General features: G+C 45.2%; 1 protein-coding gene across 1 annotated transcript in view; it reads left to right on the top strand.

The window, feature by feature from the left end:
• The window catches only part of TRPM8 (transient receptor potential cation channel subfamily M member 8), a 193508-nt gene that overhangs the window by 129238 nt on the left and 42300 nt on the right, over positions 1 to 21970 (top strand). The window contains exons 16-18 of the mRNA XM_081943992.1: positions 10090 to 10231; positions 18041 to 18212; positions 21385 to 21562. Of these exons, the coding sequence (XP_081800118.1) occupies positions 10090 to 10231; positions 18041 to 18212; positions 21385 to 21562 (492 nt within the window). The remainder of the gene's footprint in view (positions 1 to 10089; positions 10232 to 18040; positions 18213 to 21384; positions 21563 to 21970) is intronic.

Raw genomic sequence — 21970 nt, 5'->3', positions numbered from 1 at the left:
GTGATTTCCTATGGGCTGTTACTTCGAACCTTTAATCATCTTAGTTGCTCTTCTTTGCACTTTTCCCAAAGTCTTTTTTGTAATGGGGTGATCAAAACTGGATGCAGTAATCCAGATGTGGCCTTACTAAGGCTTTCTAAAGCGTATTAATACTTCACATGATTTTGATTCTATGCCTCTTTTATACAACCAAAGATTTTATTAGCTTTTTTGGCTGCTGCTGGACACTACTGGCTCATGTTTTGTGATCATCCGTTAGGACTAGATCCCTCTCATAGTTACTGCTCCGAGCCAGGTTTCACCTATTCTGTACTTCTGCCTTTAGTTTTTCTTGCCTATGTGTAAAACCTTACTTTTCTCCTCATTAAATTTCCTGTTGTTGGATAGGACCCATTGTCCAAGTTTGTCAAGATCTTTTTGGATCCTGAGCTTGTAATCGGGGGGGGGGGGGGTGGCTATTCCTGCCAGCTTAGTTTCATCTGCAAATTTGATGAGTTCTCCTTTTATTCTCATCTAAGTCATTTATGAAGATATTGATGAGCACTGGCCCTAAGACAGAACCTTGTGGTATCCCGCTGCTTACTTCCCTCTGTGTAGACATAGTACCATTAAGGACTATGTGTTGATTTGTCAGCCAGTTACAAATCCATCTAAAGGTGATGCAGTCTATCTCACATTTTTCTAATTTACCAAAGAGTAAATTGGGATCTAATTTATCAAATACCTTGCTGAAGTCTTAAGTACTATGTATGTCAGCACTATGTAGTATCATACTATGTCCACAGCATTTCGCTGGTCTACTAATTTAGTCACTTTGTCAAAGAATGAAATAAGATTGGTTTGGCATGATCTGTTTGGCATGAACAAACCCATGTTGGCTATTAATTAATTATAACTACCGTATTTTTCTGATTATAAGACACACCTTTTCCCCAAAAAAAGAGGGTGAAAATTTGGGTGCATCTTATACACTGAATGTAGCCCCACCCATCCCCATCAGAGGCCAAAAACTGCGAGGTATGGAGGCAGCAATGGTCTGTGGCAATCCCTATATCCTGGAACAGCTGATTGGGGGTATTCTGGCAGTCCAATCCACCCGCCAATCAGCTGTGCAGATGAAACTAAGCTGGCAGGAATAGCCAACCCCCCCCCCCCAGATTACAAGCTCAGGATCCAAAAAGTTTCAAATGTTATTGAAAATGTATTTGAGAGAAAGTTATAGAAAATGATGTACCTGTTAGATCGTGGGAACAGATGAGGCAGACTCAGGCTTCAGCAACAACAGCTCTTTATTAGTGACTCAGAATCCAGTGAAGACCCTTTCTGGCAACAGCCCTTTTATAGGGCTCAGGCAGGGCTGCCAACCCATCAGATTTGAATGAGTTCCTGCTGGCAACAGCGGACCTGAGTGAAAACTACTTACAAGGCTATTTACATGTAGATTACTCCAAGTATTTAACACCCCTCCCCTCTTAATTGGACTCATCTAACTTGTGACATAGCCACGCAGGTAGGTGGGTTTTCTGGTGGCTTGACCAGACCTGCGGACTTCAGTTGGCGCCGGATCTTCAGTCAGGTTGGACGGACCTGTTGCCTCAGCTCCTGCACATGGCAGAACCTCCTGGAACTTTTCACAGGCTGCAGCTGGAGTTCCTAGAGCCGGTTCACTCGGAACTCACTGCAGCTCTGAACCCTCAACAGATATCCCCCAGTACCTTCGGGTTTGAGGTGTCCGTAGATGGAGTGAAATCGTGCTCCCTGTTGGTAGGACTTTGTCTAACTCGTGCAGGAATTTCCTCTGATTTCCTAAGACTGGATTCGGAGAGGCGGCTACGGAGTTGGTCAATGTGCCTCATCCAAGTGCGACTGTCCTCGAGCTCCACGTGGTATGAGTGAGGTCCAGTAATATCTGTGACCATGGCAGGAACCCAGAGTGATCCTCCAGCGTAGTTGCAGGCATAAACTCGATCCCCTACGCTAAACTGTCTAATTTTGCTGCTCAAATCAAGGGGTGTTACGGCAGAGTAATTTGGGTGTAAATTACTTGTGACTTTAGCTGGCGACCCATTAGAAGCTTGGAAGGGCTTCTCCCAGTGGTAGCACTTGGGGATATCTGTTGGATTAGCAGAAATTGGTCAACCCATGTTTGCCAATCACCCGGCCCCATCCTGAATAGAGCTTCCTTAGCAGATCGCACCATTCTCTCTGCCTGTCCATTACTGGCCGGATGAAATGGAGTGACCAGGGCATGCCTGATTCCCTGTGCTGCTAGGAAGGTCTCGAATTGTGTAGCCATGAATTGAGGCCCGTTGTCAGAGACCAAGACATCGGGTAGGCCGTGCATGGAGAAAAGTCTCCATAGTGCCTTAATAACTGCTTCTGCCGTGGTCGAGGTCATTAGGACTACTCTAGCTATTTCGAATATGCGTCCACAACTACCATGAATGTCTGGCCATGAACTGGGCCAGCAAAGTCAATGTGCACCCTAGACCAGGGTGCTTGAGGTCGCTCCCACTGCTTAGCAGGCGCCTCTGGGGGGGCTGGTCTGGACTCCTGGCACAGTGTGCAGGTAGCCACCCGTTCCTCAATCTCCTTACCCATGTTAGGCCACCATACGTAACTCCTGGCCAATTATTTCATCCGGATAATTCCAGGATGCCCCACGTGCAATGCTTCTAATACCGTGACTCACAGTTTTTCTGGAATGACAACCAGATCTCCCCACAATAAACAACCATTTACAATGGACAGTTCATCCCTCTTAACATAAAACAATTTAAACGCTGGCCCAACTGGTCCCTTGGGCACACCCTCCACACCCAGTTCAAAACCTGTTTCAGAGTCCTGTCTTTAGCTGAGTGTTGGGTGACCTCGCTGGAGGAGAAAGGGCCAGCTTACAGGCAGTTTATGAGCAGAACTGGCATCTCAAGGGTCAGATCAGCAAGCAGTTCTGGTAGGGGGCACCATCTGAGGGCGTCAGCATGTCCCAGTGTGGTGCCCGGTCTATAGATGAGGCGGTAACTGTAAGTAGCTAAAAAAATAGTCCAACGGGTCATCCGTGGTGACAACGATGCAGGTGTAGGTCGGTCCCCAGCCAGTAGTCCCAAAAGTGGTTTATGGTCTGTGATGATTTCAAAATCACGGCAATATAAGTACTCATAGAACCATTGGACTCCAGCTACAGAAGCCAGAGCCTTACGGTCCAGTTGGCTGTAGTTCCTCTCAGCTGCTGAGAGAGTCCTTGAGTAGTAGGTGATGGGTGCCTCAGTTCCATTTGGGCATGTGGTGGCTGAGGACGGCTCCGACGCCGAAAGGTGAGGCGTCACAAGTCAGTACAAGTGGCAACGTCTGATTGTACTGAACCAGGAACTGACAGAAGTTTTTTTTACCGTGGTGAATGCGGCAGCCTCAGTCTTGCCCCAAGTCTATGTAGCCTTTTTCCCGAGGAGTCGATGCAGCGGTTCAGCAAACATGGCTTTCTGCTTGAGGAAAATGATGTAGAAATTAAGTAGTCCAAGGAACACTTGGAGCTCAATCTGGTTTAGTGGTGTGGGGGCATCCTGAATAGTTTTAATTTTTTTGTTTATGGGGTGAATCCCTGAGCCATCGATGAGGTACCCTAGGAACTCGAACCTTGGCAGATTGATTTGGCATTTTTCCTTTTTAAGGCGGGGACCCTTTTCACTAATCCTGGTCAAAACAGCCCTAAGTCTTTTAAACAATTATTATTTATTTGTGGCGGATATTAATATGTCGTCAAAATAGGGGATGACTCCTGGTATCCACTGCAAAAGTTGTTCCATGACACCTTGGAACAGTCCAGTGGCAATACCAACGCCGAATTGCAGGCGGGTGCATTTAAAGGCACCCCTATGCATCACAATGGTTTGGGCCTCCGCTGTGGCGCCATCTACAGGCAACTGCTGGTGTGCCTGCACCATGTCTAATTTTGCAAAAACCTTTCCGGGGCCAAGTGAATGCAGTAAATGCTGTACAATGGGTACAGGGTAAGCGCTTTGTTGTAACGCTTTGTTAATTGTACATTTATAATCCGCGCAGATGTGGACTAATCTATCCAGCTTGACCAGGGTCACTATAGGGGTCTCCCAGCATGCATGATCTACCGGCTCTAGGATTCCCTGGCCAATTAACTTGTCCAATTCCAAGTCAATTTTGTGTCGGAGAGTGAAAGGCACTCTCCTGGGTTTCAGTCTAATTGGAGCTATATTTGGCTCCAGATTAAATTATATGGGGGTCATTTTTGGAGAGAGCTTTCTATTCCTGGATTCTTCAACAGCAGGAGAACATGCGGGAAATTTGAACCCACTTTGCAGGTTCCCGGTCTTGACAGCTGATATTCAAACTCCCAAGTGGAATGCCTCGGTTCCAAGGTCTGCAGCGAAAGATGCAGCCATGAAATCTAAGGTCAGAGCTGCTGCCTTGAGAAAAGCTTCAACAGCTGAAGAACAAGATGAGAGCAGACACCAGAGAGCCGTTGTCAGGCAATTTTCCAAGGGGCAGAGGGAGGCTGACAGGTGGAGCTTGGGAGAACCCCTCAAGGATAATCTTACAGTTGCCCGCCAAAGATTTCTTCAACCATTGGAGATAGGGAATGAGTCAAACCAGGTCATCAGGCTGTGCTCACAAGATTTGTCCCTAGATGGCACTGGAGAGCAGACCTTCCAACAGGGATTTACATTGCCTGACAGCAATGAAGATTACTTTAACTCCCTGTCAGGCCTGCCTTCTATGGCAAGGAATGGTGACCAGGCCTGGAAACAAGGGAGGCCTGTTCCTGAGGTAACATTTATCCGAACTGCCATGGGGCTTCACCCAGGGGTCCCACCAGAGCCTGAAATTCCATCCAGTATGCAATTTGTGATTGCAGAGGCCATCAAACAAGGCATAGCTGCAGGCATGCAGCAAAGCAGGCGAGCGGCTTCTGTGGTGTCTGGATTCTCCTTACAGTTGGGGCAACACCAGGCAACCCAGCTCCGGGGGGATTTTTTGGCCTTCCAAAGGCCCTATTCCCCCATTCCCTCCAGACAGAACCAGTCATTGCTCTCAGAGGGGGAAGGGCAAAAAGACTGGGACTTTCTGAAGATGAGGGACTGACAATGGACCAGCCAGTTTTTGCAGGACTATTCCATCCGCTCTCCTCAAGTCCCTCCTCTTCAAAACCAGAAATATGGCCTGCCTGAGGGAAGACTTTTCGGCTCCTGTTCTAGCCTTGGACTCAGCTGATCCCACTGACCCTCTCTTCTCTGAACTGACCATGGAGGCTGAGGGGATTCTGTCACCAAAGCTGTTTATAGATGTGGTCCAGAGGCAATGGGCCTCTCCTGGGACTGGCCCCAACCTGTCCTCTTCCGACAAGAGGTTTTATAATGTGGGCCCAGAGCTAGTTTGGGCACTCCAGATGCTGGTAGTGGATGGCCCGGTAGCAGCCCTAGCATCCCACTCTGCCATTCCTAACAAACCGGAGGACGCCCTGAAACAGGCACTTCAAAGGGCCCATTAGGCAGCTTCCTCTTTTAGGAGATCAGAGTCCCTGTTTTAGTCCTTCCAGCCCTCTACGCTGGGCAAGAAGGTCACATCATCGACCGTAGGCCAGTGGATACAGGCTTGCATCGCCAAGGCTTATGAACCCCAGGCTCTACCGTTGCCTCGGTGTGTGGCCACTACAGCAGTGTGAGCACCACAAGCCTCTATCAACCATTATAAGCTGGATGCCTTCACTTTGGCTGAAGCGGCCTTTGGTAGGTGAGTCCTCCAGAGGATACATACAGAATCAGGGACTCAGGACCACCCATAGGACAAGCCAGCTTTGGTATGTCCCATTCCTGGATTCTCTCATCAGCACAATGGAGAAGGGGCATTGGTCTTACTCGATACACTCCTTCTCAGTGTGCTGAGAGAATCCAGCCCCACCCTGGAGGCCATCTGATCCTGTGTCCAGGGTGGAGAACCTTAGAACAAGACACATCAAGTCTGTCACTTCATCTTTGCCAAAAGCTGGGGACCGTTGGCAACAGAGGCATGTCCTCACAGCTCTGACAGATTCAGTCCAATCAGCTAGGAAACAAGGTCAACCCATTCCTGGGTTGCACACCAAGAAGAAGCGTATCAGGTAAGACCAACGCCCCATTTTAGAAATGTTTTTAAAGAAAATCTTATTGTTTTAAAATGGAAGAAAAAATATTTTCCCTCTAAGGTTAAAGAATCTAAAAGAATACAATGAATTTTGTTAATATAAATGGTGATAGCTTATAAAGATTATTAAGTGCAAATAGAAGTAGATATTATTTCAGTAGCAAGGAAGGTAAAGCAGTAATGGTTAAATTGATCTATTTAAAGAGGAAATATGTTTTTTATTGGGCTATCACTTCTGGATTTTGTGTTTGTGATTAAAAAAACGAAACTGACTTTTGCCAATTAATTTTTATAGAAATGGATAGTTATATATTAGTGTGTAAAGCTAAAAATTTGAGGTTATAGTGTTGCTATCTTGTATTGTGCTAAGGAGAGTCAGAGGTCAATGTCTTTTGCTTTCTTCCCTTGTACTTCATATTTTCCCCCTTTGTTTTTCATTCTCTTAATTTTTTCATTGTATTTTATTGCATTGATAAAACAATAAAAGTTAGAAACACAAAAAAAAAAACAATTTACAATGGAAATTCCAGTCCCAATTGTAGTCATAAGTCGAGGACTACCTGGAGAGTGATCTAAAAGTTCTACCAAAGTAAAATGGAAAGCATCATAAGATTGAGGCTTTAAAAGGTTACTTTTTCCAAAAGAGGGGGGAAATCCAGTTTGGGTGTCAAAATAGTCTTTGTTACCCTAATGGCTGAGGAGAGGAAAGAAGAAATTGATGACAGTGAACTTTTAGTTGATCATAAAATAGGCAGTCCTTGAATTTGGGCCATAATTAAGCCCACTATTTCTGTTGCTAAGCAAGACAGTTTGTAAATGAGTTTTGCCCCATTTTATGATTGTTGAGTGATTGTTAAGTGAATCAGGCTTCTCAATTGACTTTGCTTGTCAGATGGTAGCAAAAGATGATCACATTGCTCTGGAACACTAACCATCATAAATATATGCTAGTTGCTAAGCATCTAAATTTTGATCACATGACCATGGGTCGTAAGTGAGAAAAATAGTCATAAGTCACTTTTTTCAGTGTCATTGTGATTTCAAAGTCACTAAATGAATGGTGTTAAGTCGAGGACTACTTGCATCTACAAGTGCTTGACGGAGATGGCGATTAAAGGCACCACCTTGGAGTAATTTCATTCCTATTTCTTTGATTACTATCAGAAAATTGTACATAATTATGTTTTCTCTGCAGTGAAGATTGTTTATGGATTAATCTACCACTGGTCAGAGCATCCTTTAATTTATGAAGAGACAAAACATATAACTTTTACCCTATGTTTTAAAGTTTATGATTTTTTTTAAACAAAGTTTTATTGGTTTTTTAGTATTTTACAAAGGGAAAAGGTATGGGAAAGGTTACAAATTTTGGCAGCCGCGAAATGCGGTAGGTGCACCCACCCCCTCCAAACTCATAGTGTACATTTGCATAGAATTCAAATATTACATAGTAGCATATAGTCAGTGTTGTAAATTCAATTGGCAATTTCGGTCAGTTTATATCACATGGATTTTGTTACTTATTTGTGTGATCTGAGCTTTCTTGATGTCGCCCCATCTCCCCCAGCTGGCAGTGCTCCGGCCCCTCCCGTGTCTTGTACATCTACTGAAGTGTCTTCTGGTTTTTCTAGGAGTAGTTTTTTTTTTTCCATAAAGGCCTGCGCCTCTATGGGTGTATTAATTCTAACTCTTGTCTCCTCCCAGAATATTAGCATACCTTCAGGCAGTAACCATCGAAACCACACCCCCTTCTGGTATAGCTTATTCGCCAATTGCGAATAAAAATTTCTTTTCTCCCTCACTTTCTTGGGGATCTGTTTCAGAATGGTTATCTCCTTATCTTTGTATGTCAAGGCTTGCCCCCTTTGTGCATTCAGGATTTCATCTCTTGTGCTTTTCCTAAGAAATTTAATGTGTACCTCCCTGGGGACATTGTGTGTTCTAGCATACGCTGAGTTCACTCTATAGGCCAGGTCTATTTCCCACCCCATCTGTTGTTTTTCCTTCTGAATATACTCAGCCAAAATGGTTGTCATGATGTCCCTTATGTTTTCATCATCTGTCTCCATCACGTTCTGAAATCTAAGATAAAAAGACATTCTCTCAAACTCTATTTTCATTTGTTGGGTGTCAAGTTCTTTGTTTCCCCTCTGCACACCCTCTATCCCCCCCTTCATCTCAGCCACCCCATCTTCCAAAAGATCCAGTCTCTGTGAGTTCTTATTAATTTTATCCTGGTTCTCTTTAATTTCTTCTTTCATCTCCTTCAATTGTCTCTTTATTTCCTCTTGTCCCTGTAGAAGTTGTTGAAGCATTTGATGAAGCTCCAGGTCCGTAGATTTAGTTTGCTTGAAGGCTGTTAACGTTGATTGTGTGCTAGGACTGGAGGTTGCAGATGTTGGGGCAGAGGCAGCAAAGCCTGACTTTCCAAGAGGTGGTCTTTTAGGTGCCATTGTTTATAAAATAAAGAGTCCAGTCAGTATAAAAAAGAATCAATCAGAGAGATAGAACAGCCAAGAGAGTCCAGGAGACAGAGAGTCCAGGCACAGGGGAATTTTCTAATCACCCTGGCAAAAGAGCAGTCGTTTTTCACTCCAGGGGGTTCAGAAGCAAACAATCCACAAGAGAATTATCCAGGTAGCACGGAGACAAAGACCGGAAGCCTGAAGCTAAAAGGTGGAGTCAAGTTTCACATTTCATGAAGACAACGGAAGTGTGCCATCTTGCCCTGCCAGCTTCGGGTATTGAGGCAACAAATAAAGTTTTCAAAATTCAAAGTTCCCAGGGCTTCCAGATCTCATTGTCTTAAACCTTAAAAGTTTAAATCTGAAAATCCATTTAATAGGGGTGTGACATCTTTGGTTTGGCTCTCCCCCTCCTCCTTCCCTTGGGGCTGAGAGCACTTGTTTCCAGCCGCTTGTCCAAGGGGGGGGAAATCCCCCTCCCCTCCAGCCGCACCTCTCCAAATCAAGCCAAAAGTTCAAATTTGCACAGCTGACAGATTTTAAAGTTGGTAATAGGAATGAAGGGAGTCTATACCTCACCGCTCTACCGCCGCATCCTTCAGCTTTCTTTTTCACTCCGAACAGCCTGTCAGCGAAGATGCGCCCACGCGCCTTCCGATCTGCTCCCCGGTGCCTTGAGCACGCAGGGGACCTCCTGCCGGCTGCTGCCGATGCAGGGATCCCCCGTGATGCCGCCCCTCTGGCAGGACGCCTCTACGTGGCGTCCTGTGCCCCCCAAGAAGAGGGGAAGCCCACCGGGGAGCTGGAGCGAGTAACGAGTTGCCCGTTGCCGTCAGCCGCCGGAACCGGAAGTCCAAGTTTATGATTTTTTTATTGTTTGAATTAGTGGATTGTACTTTACTGTCTGTATTAATTGTAAACAACCTAGTATCATTTTTCCCACAGAAAAATAAGATATATGAATTGCTAAGTCTAACACCAGGCTAGGGGGAATTGCTAACATTAGGGAAGATGGGCTCAAGATCTCAAAGGATCTTAACAGCCTTGAACTCTGGCTCTTAACCACCACTGATTTCTAAGGCATCCCCTGGTTCTTCTTAAATGTCTAAGAATAAGCTTTCTATGGAATCCATGTTTATCTAGGAACACCTAGAATGAACATCATATGAATCTGATAAAATAAGAAACAAATATTTTGACAAATTGGAAGACAGATTCTTGTAAATAATGATTTTTCAAGGAATAGTGAACGATTTGTACTCCCCCAATAGCTTTTTGTGGAACTCCGGCTCCTCTAAAAGCACTATTTTTCACCATTATGAGGTGGAAATGCATGAATATATAATGTAAATCCTAAAATCAGATTAAGTTAACTAGACTAACTATAAATACAGCATTTGAAAGAGAACTGTGGTAACTACATAATTTGAAAATGGAGTTTTCTACTAAAGTGTATCTATTCTCTTCACAGGCTGAATTCTTCAAATGAAACTTCTTGGTATTCTGGCAGAGTAATTTTTTGTCTGGATTACATTATTTTTACTCTAAGATTAATCCATATTTTCACAGTAAGCAGAAATCTTGGCCCCAAGATAATTATGCTTCAGAGGATGGTAAGGCATATGTTTGATTCAAGATGAGGTGTTTGTGTGTAACTCAAACAAATTCAATATGTTTAAGAAACAATTAAATCCTGCAGGCCTTTAGAAACATAGTTAAGTTTCAGTCCTTTTCCCAAGCATATACTGTATATATGTAGCATTTGATGCTGGTTAAACCATTTAAAAAATCCTTTCTCAGCTGTGCCTCAAACTTGGGTCTTCTACCAGAGGTCTAGGATTTTGAAGGTTCTGCACAGTATCCTAGCTGTTCCTACCTAGCACTGCATCCTTTGGACAGAGTTCTGATGTTGTCCCTGGGATTTGTTGGAGCTACTCTCCCAGCTTAGGAATCACAGTCGCAAATGCTCCTATTGGGGCCACTTTGGCCTTTACTTTCCACATCCTCTCCAGTTCCTTCTTCAGGCCCTGGAACTTCTTCAACTTTTCATACTCCTTCTTTCTGATGTTGCTGTCACTTGGCATCACTACATATATGACCACCACTGTCTTCTGGTTCTTGTCTATTACCACAATATCTGGTTGAGTGGCTAATATCTGCCTGTCTATCTGGATCTGAAAGTCCCACAGTATCATAGCTATTTATTCTCCATGACCTTCTGTGGCATCCCTAACCTACTCATGAGTTGCCACAGGCAGGGGGAAGGGGAATCAAGCCTCACAGCTGTATCAAGGAATTTGCACCTCAGTCAAAACAACACATATCGTAGCCAGCCAAAGTCAAGGCCATCTTCACAGAAACCAGTAAAGGCTGGAGGGAGTGACTCCTATGACCCGCGAAATTGCTTCATTGGGGAATGTGACTGATGACACACCTTGGGGGGAGGAGGAAACAGGGTCAGAGGCAAGGCATGAACTGAGTGGGGTCAGAGCTGGCTTCACTGGGTCCGTGCCAACATGGTGCTCCTAATAAGCAACTGGATTTTTCTTGAAAACTGGCTTGAGGTTCCTGATTTTATTAGGGCAGGGAAATGTTAATAGAAGAGAGGTATATTAGTACATATATACAATAAGTTAGATCAGTAGATGGGAATTATTATTATTCCCCTGTCATGGTCAGATCACTCATGTCTCCGGCTAGACTTCCCTGGCGCTACCCTCCACCGCGAGGAGGCGGAGCCAGTTTGTCCAAGCTGGTACCGCTCCAAGCACCTGATGGAACCGGATAGGTTCCAGACGGAGCTTGGGCCACTACCTGTAGCCCTGACCCGCGCTCGGTCAGAGGACCTAGTGGCTGCCTGGAATAGGGCGACGGCTGGGGCCTTGGACCGGGTTGCGCCTTTGCGACCTCTCCTACGGCAGCGACCCACCCGGGCTCCTTGGTATACCGAGGAGTTGAGGGTGATGAAGCGCCATAGGAGACGTCTAGAGAGCAGGTGGAGGTCCTCACGCTCCGAGTCTGACCGAGCACAGGTAAGAGCCAATTTACGGACCTACCTTGTGGCATTGAGAGGGGCCAAATGCAGACATTGTGCCGCTCTCATTGCGTCTGCGGATAACCGCCCTGCCGCCCTGTTTAGGGTGACCCACTCTCTCTTGTCGCAAGAGACGCGGGGGGCACCCTTACAGGGAAGAGCAGAGGAGTTTGGGGAATATCTGCAGAACAAAGTCGCTCAGATCCGAAGCGGATGGGCCCCCTCCAGTGGACTGGACGAGCCGTCAACAGCGAGTCTTGTGAGTCCACTCTGGGAGGAGTTTGACTCTGTTGCCCCCGAGGACTTAGACAGGTTACGTGGACGGCTGCGACCCACCACATGTTCAATGGACCCGTGTCCCTCCTGGCTGGTACTGGCATCCTGGGAGGTGACACGAGGCTGGCTTCTGGGCCTGGTGAACGCCTCATTGGGCGAGGGATCCTTACCAACTGCCTTGAAAGAGGCGGTGGTGAGGCCGTTACTCAAGAGGCCTTCACTTGACCCAATGGAGCTAGCTAATTATCGTCCAGTCTCCAACCTTCCCTTCCTGGTGAAGGTTGTTGAGAATGTGGTGGCGCAGCAATTTCCACGTCACCTCGATGAATCCGACTATCTAGACCCACGCCAGTCCGGCTTCCGACCCGGGCACAGCACAGAGACAGCCTTGGTCGCGTTGGTTGATGACCTCTGGAGGGCCAGAGATAGAGGTTGTTCCTCTATCCTAGTCCTATTAGACCTCTCAGCGGCTTTTGATACCATCGACCATGGTATCCTATTGCGCCGGCTGGAGGGGATGGGAGTTGGAGGCACCGTTTTACGGTGGTTCGGCTCCTACCTCTCCGGCCGGATGCAATATGTGTTGACAGGGGGGCAGAGATCAACCCTGAGGCCACTCTCTTGTGGGGTGCCGCAGGGGTCGGTCCTCTCGCCCTTTCTGTTCAACGCATATGTGAAGCCGCTGGGCGAGATCATCCGTGGTTTTGGGGTTGAGTATCATCTGTACGCTGATGATACCCAGCTGTACATCTCAACCCCAAGCCACCCCAACGAGGCTGTCGAAGTGATGTCCCGGTGTTTGGAAGCCGTCGGGGTCTGGATGGGGGACAACGGACTCAAACTCAACCCTTCCAAGACTGAGTGGCTGTGGCTACCGGCACCTCGGTTCAGCCAGCTGACCCCATCGCTGGCCATAGGGGATGAGCAATTGCCCCCTGTGGAACGGGGGCGCAATTTGGGCGTCCTCCTAGATGCCCGGCTGTCAATGGATGACCATGTGGCAGCCGTGGCAAGGGGGGCGTTCCACCAGGTTCGCCTGGTGCGCCAATTGCGCCCCCTACTGGACCGGGATGCCCTACGCACAGTCACTCATGCGCTGGTGACGTCTCGCCTAGACTACTGTAATGCTCTCTACATGGGGCTTCCCTTGGGACGTGCCCGGAGACTGCAGCTAGTCCAGAACGCGGCCGCGCGGGTAGTCATGGGGAGTACCAGATACTCCCACGTAACACCACTCCTGCACGAGCTGCACTGGCTGCCTATGGTCTTTCGGGTGCGTTTCAAGGTTCTGATCACCATCTTTAAAGCGCTCCATGGCACAGGACCTAGTTACTTGCGGGATCGCATCCTCCCACATACATCCCTGCGGCCAATTCGCTCTCACAGGGAGGGGCTTCTCCAGGTGCCGTCCACTAGGCAATGCCAGCGGGCGGCGCCAAGGAGTAGGGCCTTCTCTGTGATGGGCCCAACCCTCTGGAATGACCTCCCCCCCGACATTAGAACCACCACGGACTTCCGCTCCTTCCGACAGAAATTGAAGACACACCTGTTCCGACTGGCTGGCCTGGCATAATTTTAACGTCTACCTCCTGGCATACATATTTCTTACTGGTTTTTTAGGGGGATTGTTCTTTTAAACTTAATTTTATAGGATATTGGGGTTTTAAATTCTGTATATTTTAAATTATTTACTTAGCAGTACAGTTCTGTATATCTTTTTATCCTCCTCTTATTTATGTATCTATCCACTTAATAATTTTAATTGTTTAAATTTTATAGTTATTTATGATGTATTTTGATATGGACTGTACACCGCCCCGAGTCCCTTTCAGGAGAGGGGGCGGTCTATAAGCGCTAAGAAATAAATAAATAATAAATAAATACTATATATATATATAATATTATAATATTATATACATCCGTCCAGCCATGCCCAGGAGCTGCGGAGGGCGGAGGCAGAAATGTTGTCGGCGCTGCCGGATGACGAAGGCACGAAAGCGACAGTCGCTTTCATGCCTTCGTCATCCAGCAGCGCCAACAACATTTCTGCCTCCACCCTCCGCAGCTCCCGGGCGTGCCCGGACGGAGGTAGCCAGAATGGAGCCAAGGCAGTCCGGCGGGTGAGCGACCGAGGATCAGGCTGCCTCGCTCGCTCTTTCGTCCGCCCGGACTGCCTCGGCGTCGCTGTGGCTACATCCGGCCGGCCGCGCCCGGGAGCTGCGGAGGGCAGAGGCAGAAATGTTGTCAGCGCTGCCGGATGATGAAGGCACGAAAGTGACTGGGGAACGACGAGAACCTTTTCGTGCACTCCTCACGACTGCAATATGCAGTCGCGATGAGCGCGCAAAGTCCAGCAGAGGCAGGAAGGTTCTCGTCGTTCCCCAGTCGCTTTCGAGGACTGCGGAGCGCGAGCCGGTGGAGCACGCTCAGGAAGGTGGGGAATGGGATCACGTGTGCTGGAGGCTGAGGCAGCCTGAGCCTCTAGCACATGTGGTCCCATTCCCTGCCTTCCTGATGACGTCACCAGCCTCACCAGCCATAAACCTCACCGCATGTCACTGCTATCCATCCACTATATACATGATCTCGATCTCTCTTTCTCTCTCTCTCTCTCTCTCTCTCTCTCACACACACACACACACACACACACACACACACACACACACAGGATCATATCCAAAGAAAGGCAGCAGGAAATGTTCAGTTAACTATCAATGAAAATCAGCAACTTTCCTATGAAGCTTTGGAAAATTTTGGTAATAAGAAGCTATTAACTTTAATTAATTAATTTGCATATTAAGTTTATATCTGTGTTCCTCTAGGACCGTGATGTCTAATATATGGCACGCGTGCCACAAGTGGCACAGAGAGCCATTTGTTAGGGCTTCCACTCCACGCAGGGCTGCGATGGCTCTGCAACCTCATCTGTAGACAAGAGCGGTAGCATGGGGGGATTTTGGAACTGGGATTCCTGAGGCAAAGGCGGAGGGAGGGGATCACAGTGTTTAAATTGCTTCTGATAGCTCTGCGTGGATATTGGTCCAGAAAGAATCAGTGGCTGACAGGAAGTACTGGTGACAGAGGAAGAGGGCAGAGAAGGCGGCATACTCCAGGGAGGCAGGCCGGGCAGAAGGCCACCCCTAGCAACACCAATTGCAGCTGCTTCTGGTGCATCTGCTGGAGCTGCTACAGCTGGACCAGGTGCTGCTCCTGGAGACTCAGGAATCCCCTGGTCCTGCCACCACCAGTAGCCACCAAGCTGGTAGCGTAACTGCCTAAAACAGGCAGAGTGACTACCGTGACCTGAGGTGGCAGCGGAATGGACATAGGCAGCATGCCAGCAGAGGCAGCAATGGCAACAGCATTGTAGGGGGCAGCAGATAATACCAAGGGGTTGCCCCATACAGACCCCACGTCGGGAACATTGAGCCAGGAAACGGGACTCCGATGGCGTTGGCTGGCCAAAGCATGGGCCTTCGCAGGCCGCAATAGTGACAAAGTATGTGCTCTGGGCAGGGTGGTTGCAAGGCTTGGGGCCCGGAGAAAGCCAGCACAGCCACCCCACCAAGAGGAGCGGTTGCCTCTGTTGTCTCCAAAGGTGGCGGGTAGAGGCGGGTGCAGCTGCTGGGGGTGTGAGTGGAAAGTGCTGGGTCCGTTGCCTCCAAAATGGCTGTTATATTCCTCCCTGGGCTCTGTCTCCTGGACAGACAGACCAAAAGCCCAGGGCCAAGCCCATCGGCCACAACCACCACTTCCAAGAATAGGCTGCTCAGTTCGTCTCCAGTGCAGTCCGGGAGACAGTGAAGAGCCATGGGAGGGGGCAGGGGAGGCTGTTTTCACCCTCCCCAGGCTCCTAGAAAGCCTCTGGAGCCTGGGGGGGGCAAAAAACAGGTCCATCATGGGCCAAAACCGGGGTGAGGGGGGATGCGCACACATGCGCATGGAGGGTCGTGCACATAGAATTTTGGGTGTGACACACCTGCACATGACTCCCCCTGCGCTCCCCCCACTTTTAGCAAAAAAGGTTAGCCATCACTGCTCTAGGAGCTCAAGGCAGCTTACATGGTATCTCCTTTATTTATTTTTTCCTCTATAAGGTAAGTTGGACTAAGAAACAGTGAGAGTCCCAAAATGAGCTACAATTGCAGATCTCCTCAATTCTAAAAACATCTTCTAACAGTTATACTTTGGGCATATCTTCCACTGACCAATTGTGGAGTAGGCAAATTTATTCCTTTATTTGTATCCTAGCCATGTGTTTCCCCAATCCACGTGCGCAAAGCTTGTTACATCATACCCAAAATTACTGAGGCTGTAATTGCTGCCAAAAGTGCTTCAACAAAATACTGTGTGAAGGCCAATATAATATTTCAGTTTTTCCTTTTTAAAAAATTTACAGATATTTCTAAAATTCTATTTTGACTTTGTCGTCACGGGATACTAAGTGTAGATTAATGAGAAAAAGTGAATTTCAACAACTGTAGAAACAGGCTGCAGCATAACAAAATTGGCAAAAGTAAAGGAGGTCTGAATACTTTCTAAATGCACTGTATAAAAAAGTGGTATTATTTGATTTGAAGGCTGAGCACTCCAGCTCTTTTCTTTGTCTATTTTAGAGTGTTCTGTCTATGAGAGCAATAATAAAAATACTTGAATGTTTTCAGTGTTGATATTAATATGCAGCAAATAATTGATTTGGAGGTAGTAATTTAAGCTATTAAATAATTTAAGTTCTGCTCAGTGAATGAATGGAAATTAAAACACCCCAGCCTCCCATTTCAAATACATCCAGTGTGTTCACATCATCATGTCTCTAGATGCTTGGTTCCATTTTCTTACGGTTAGAAAATCTTCATTAATATTTAATTAATGATCCAAATGATCTGCAGTCAGTGAATGATGGAGAATTTTTTTTATTTTAACATCCTTTTTGAAAGTGCTTGATATTCTCTCCTTAGTTTCTTTTCTCAACACTAACCATTCCCATTTTAGGTTGTGCTTTCCAGATCATGCTTCCAGTTTTCTGAATCTTTCTTTAAATGTTATACCAAGAGATGCAATGTTCAAGTTTAGGTCTTATCAACGTAGAAGAAAATAAGGCAATTATATCCACTGATTGGAAACTATATTTCTAATTATATGTATGAAAAATAGAGTTTTTGAAGGATTTTGAATCAAGGACAGAGGAAATTAGAACCATCTATCCCATCTTGTCTAAAAGAAAAGCTATCGTGGATTTTCTTGATGTGCTCTGGTTTCAGTATTTATGCGTTCTGAATAAAATTCCAAGTTTCAGGTCATTTTGCATCATTGTCTGCCCATAACAACCCTTCTTCATCTTCTGGAAGTAAAGAATGGATCTTACTAAACAGACCCAATGTTAATTATTGCTGAGAACACTTAGTCTGTGGTATTCATGTGTTCTTGGGAGGCCTGGCTACTAATAAATTGCATAAATCGGAAACATCTTGTCTTATCAAAAGTGCTCCATAGCTCGTCTCTAAGTGCCAACAACTTGTGTTGACTAGAAAATTCAAATTATTTTAAAACACATTCTTGTTATATAACTTATAGGTAGTCCTCAACTTTGAACCTTTAGTTTAATGATTGTTCAATTATGAAAAAGTGATTTATGACTGGTTCTTGCACTTACCATCATAGTATCCTTATAGTCACATGATAAAAATTGGGCACTGGCAACTACCTTTTTTTCCTGATTTTTTGCAATATCTCGGGGTCATTTGATTGCCATTTGCAACCTTCCAGAGGGCTTCCAACAAGTAAAGTCCACGGGGGAAGCCAGATTTGCATAATATATATATATATTATTTGCTTAACAACCGTGGCAAAAATATCATAAAATTGGGCATAGCCCATTCAATAACCACATCACTGGTGACAGAAGTTCTGGTTCCAATTGTGGTCATAAGTTGAGGACTACCTGTATTTAGTCCATTTCCAGTTTGATTCCAGAGTATAAATATTGGCTTCGTAAAGAATAGTGTACTTGTCCACTTTTGACATTTTTCCCCTTAGCCTAAAAACAATTTTAAGACTTTTGGCAAAGACCTCATGATATTTCTGTTTATATTTTAAATATTTCCTTTTGCAGATGATAGACGTCTTTTTCTTCTTGTTCCTCTTTGCGGTGTGGATGGTGGCTTTTGGTGTAGCCAGACAAGGGATCCTACGAAAAAATGAACAGCGTTGGGAATGGATATTCCGATCAGTCATCTATGAGCCTTACCTTGCAATGTTTGGCCATTATCCGTCTGATATTGATGGTATCTATTGAAATATAGTACTAATCAGTAAGAGATTGGTGTAGTTGGGAAACAGATACATATATATTTCCTTTTGTCATTGTGGTTTGCTTGAAGGGGGAGGGGTAGAACTGAGGGTTTATTATATTTGTCTCTGAAAAATTCTAATTATGTTTGGTATTAGTTTTGAATTATGGAAAGCTAGAATGAAAATGATGTTAATAAATGTATAATTCAGAAAGGTCTTTCATACTGGATTTAGATCAGTTTGCTACCAGTTCAGTGGGCGTGGTTAGGGGGCCATGTAACTGAGTGGGCATGGCCAATGAAACATCACTCATGCCCACTCAGTCACATCCCCCCCCCCACCTAGCCAGGCACACAGGAAAAGGTATGAAAATATTTAGGATTTTCCCCTATCTACCCCTGCCCTCCCTTCACTAGTCACCTCTGTTTTCCTGCTTCCTCTCCCCCCCCCCCCCCACTGCCTCTTTGGTTGCTTATTTTCCATGGTGGCTGGTCCAGTCTGGAAGGCAAGCTAATCGGAGTTTTTGGTGGCCCCCAGCCAGCCATCACTGCTGGGAAGCGGCTGGCTGGCAAAGAAGCCTCCTATCCACTGCCTCTTTGCATACCGGCTCTCAAAGAGGCTGGTGGCTGGCCACAGGCCTCTGAAAAGTCCTCCAGCCAGTGAAAAAGTGGCTTCCATCACAGCCATCTTCTTCGTGCATGCACATCCCATTGCCTTGCAAGTCCAGGCAGACAGGCAGGGTGAGCAACCGGCGACAGGGAAGGTGATTCAGGGGCGTGGCCAGCCAGCCATCGCTACCTGTTCACCAAACTGGGAAAGATTTCTGCCACCAGTTTTGGTGAACCAGTCCAAACTGACTGAATACCACCTCTGATTTAGATACTAGTGTTACTGACAGAAAAAATGCCAAATTACACTATTGGATTGCTTGTCTTTGCTTTTTATGAGACTTTAGGACTTCTACTCAATTTTTATTCTTTTTGACTGAAAAAAAGTTTTTTTGACTCCTGGTCACTATATCTATCATTGCTAATGAATAAGTTGTTCCTGGTCTATACTCTGCTACATAGTGAAATAAATAGAGTAAGCAAAAATTCTTCATGCAAATTAGTGCTCAGAATACTGCTGTTCTTTTTTGTACCCTCCTTTTTTCTGAGCGAAGAGATTCAGCTATCTTGTCACTTCCATCATTAGGAAAACTATGGAGTGACCAAAGCAAAGTTGCCCAGATAGTTGTGACAGATGCGACAGAGGGAAAAGGGAATGCTGGAGAATAATCATGGACCTAGAGCTGTGATGGTGAACCTATGGCACGTGTGCCACAGGTGGCACATGCAGCCAAATCTGCCAGCATGTAAGCTGTCACTCCAGCATGTATGCATGCACTGGCCAGCTAATTTTTGGACTTCCAGAAGGCTGTGGAAGGCTGTTTTCACCCTCCCATGGGTTCAGAAAAGAATCTGGAGCCTGGAGAGGGTGAAAAACGGGCCAAACGGGCCAACCAGAAGTTCAGAAATTATCTGTTCCCAGCTTCTAGAGGGCTCCGGTTGGCCTGTTGGGCCCATTTTTCACCCTCCCCAGGCTTCAGGAAAGGGGGAGGGGTTCATGCGTGCATGAATGGGGGGTTGCACGTGCATGAGCAGTTGGGCGGGGCACATTGTATTGTGGTTGTGGGCCATGCACGAGCATGATCATGCATGCACATACAATTTTGGCACGCCTTTAACAAAAAGGTTCACTATCACTGACCTAGAGCATGATACAGGATTGAGAAAACGATACTCTGCACAAAAGAGTTTCATTGCCTTCTGCCTTCCCCTCTGAAAACAGCAGCTGAAATTCCTCTAAACCAGAACACCTGCAAGGGCATGTACCCTTGATCTTGGTTGCCTAAAGCTTGGTTGCCTAGTTAATATAGACATGATTAAGAAAGAGCTATGTTGGCAAGCACTCCATAATTTTCTTCTTGGAAAATTAACAAGAGATTAAAGTAACATTGTTTAAAATAGAGAATAAATAGAATTTATCCAAAAAACCAAACTCTCCTCTTCTGATCGATAATGTTTCTGTTAGATCTGCCCCAGGTAGATCCCACAGGAAAGAAAGACCCTCAAATCCATTTGGTTAAATGATAGGTTATTTTACTAAAGGATACTAGTTGCAGCAAAGTCAGGCTAGAACTAAGTTTTCCCACATGAAAAAGTTACAAATTGTTCCCCTTATATTCCCCTCTAACTATCATCTTGAGCCAATGAAGTGCCACATAATGTTTTGAGAAGCATTGAGATATTTGGGGTTGTCTGCATTCCACTCTCAGGGTGTATGGCCTTGAGTGATGGCACAAACCGATTCCATGCGTCTCTGGTCTTCATTATACTGTCTTCCCCATTCCCTACTTCTCATCACATCCCCATACATGTTTATTGTCCATTTGTTCACCCCATGCCCCACTCCACCTAGCCTTTGATGGCAGAATGCCAGTGAGATGCCAGATAAAGATGGCTGATCTGACAGTTTCTTGCAGAAATAAGGATCCCAATATAAACTGTTATACCACTTCGCTGCAAACTCCATTTCTTTTTAAAGTGGTGTGATGATATAATGAAACATGTACAAAAGGGGCTGGGCATATATTATGATAGCATGCTAACTCATTTAACCACTCTTTGGTTGAATATGGAGATTTATTTGTTATATTTTCATCCTGCCTTTATTATTTTATAAGTAACTCAAGGCAGTGAACATGCCTGATGTTTCTCACTCCTATTTTCCTCATAACCACAACTCTGTGAAGTGAATTGAATTGAGAGAGAGTGACTGCTCAAAGTCATCCAGCCAACTTTCATGCCCAAGGCAGGGCTAGAATTCACTGACTCTTGGTTTCTGAATTAAATTCTTAATTGTTTATTATTTTTTCACTTTTCTTATCATGAGTATTTTATTATATTTGCAGTTTTTCCTGTGTGTTTTAATAGCATTGTATTTTGTTGTAACCCTCAGGAATCTGAATGATTTGGTGCAATACAAATTTAATATTTATTATTATTATTGCGGTGTTTCTGATACTAAAATCATGTATTACCAACACATCAATAACTTTGTATCAAAATATATCAGTTCTTCTGATAATTTAATACTATTTTCTATTTCTTCCTTTTATAATAGCTACTACATATGATTTTGATAGCTGTACCTTCCTTGGAAATGAATCCAAGCCTCTGTGTGTAGAAGTGGATTCCAATAACCTCCCTCGTTTCCCTGAGTGGATTACTATTCCATTAGTGTGCATCTACATGCTGTCCACCAATATCCTCTTAGTTAATTTATTAATAGCCATGTTTGGGTATGTATCAGGTTGGAGTGCTCCCCACTTCCAAAGGTCAGCATTACTGGCTTTTAAAGTCTTCTTCAAGCTGAGTTCCACTGCTCTTTTGTTTATTCATTTGTTTATTTGTAAGTGAATAAGCTAATTCTAGTTTATTAAAACTAATTTATTCTAATCAGCTGCAAGTTTTGGCTGATATGGGAAGCATAATTTCAAATCATATTATTACATTCATCTTTTTGCTGCTTAGTAATATTAGGACAAAATGGATCAATAGCAATACAGTAATTTTAATTAATAAAGTAGTATCAAAAGTATCAAATTTCAAAATAAATCACTCCATTTTAAAATACAGTATTTACTTGCCTCTCTCCTGTACTTTGCACAGAAGTATCAAAGAAGAAGAAGAAACATAATATAATTACA

The sequence above is a fragment of the Natrix helvetica genome (assembly GCF_964273705.1).
Source record: "Natrix helvetica genome assembly, chromosome: 2".
NCBI lineage: Eukaryota > Metazoa > Chordata > Lepidosauria > Squamata > Natricidae > Natrix > Natrix helvetica.
The sequence above is the reverse complement of the archived record's forward strand: the minus strand, read 5'-3'. Positions and strand labels throughout refer to the sequence as shown.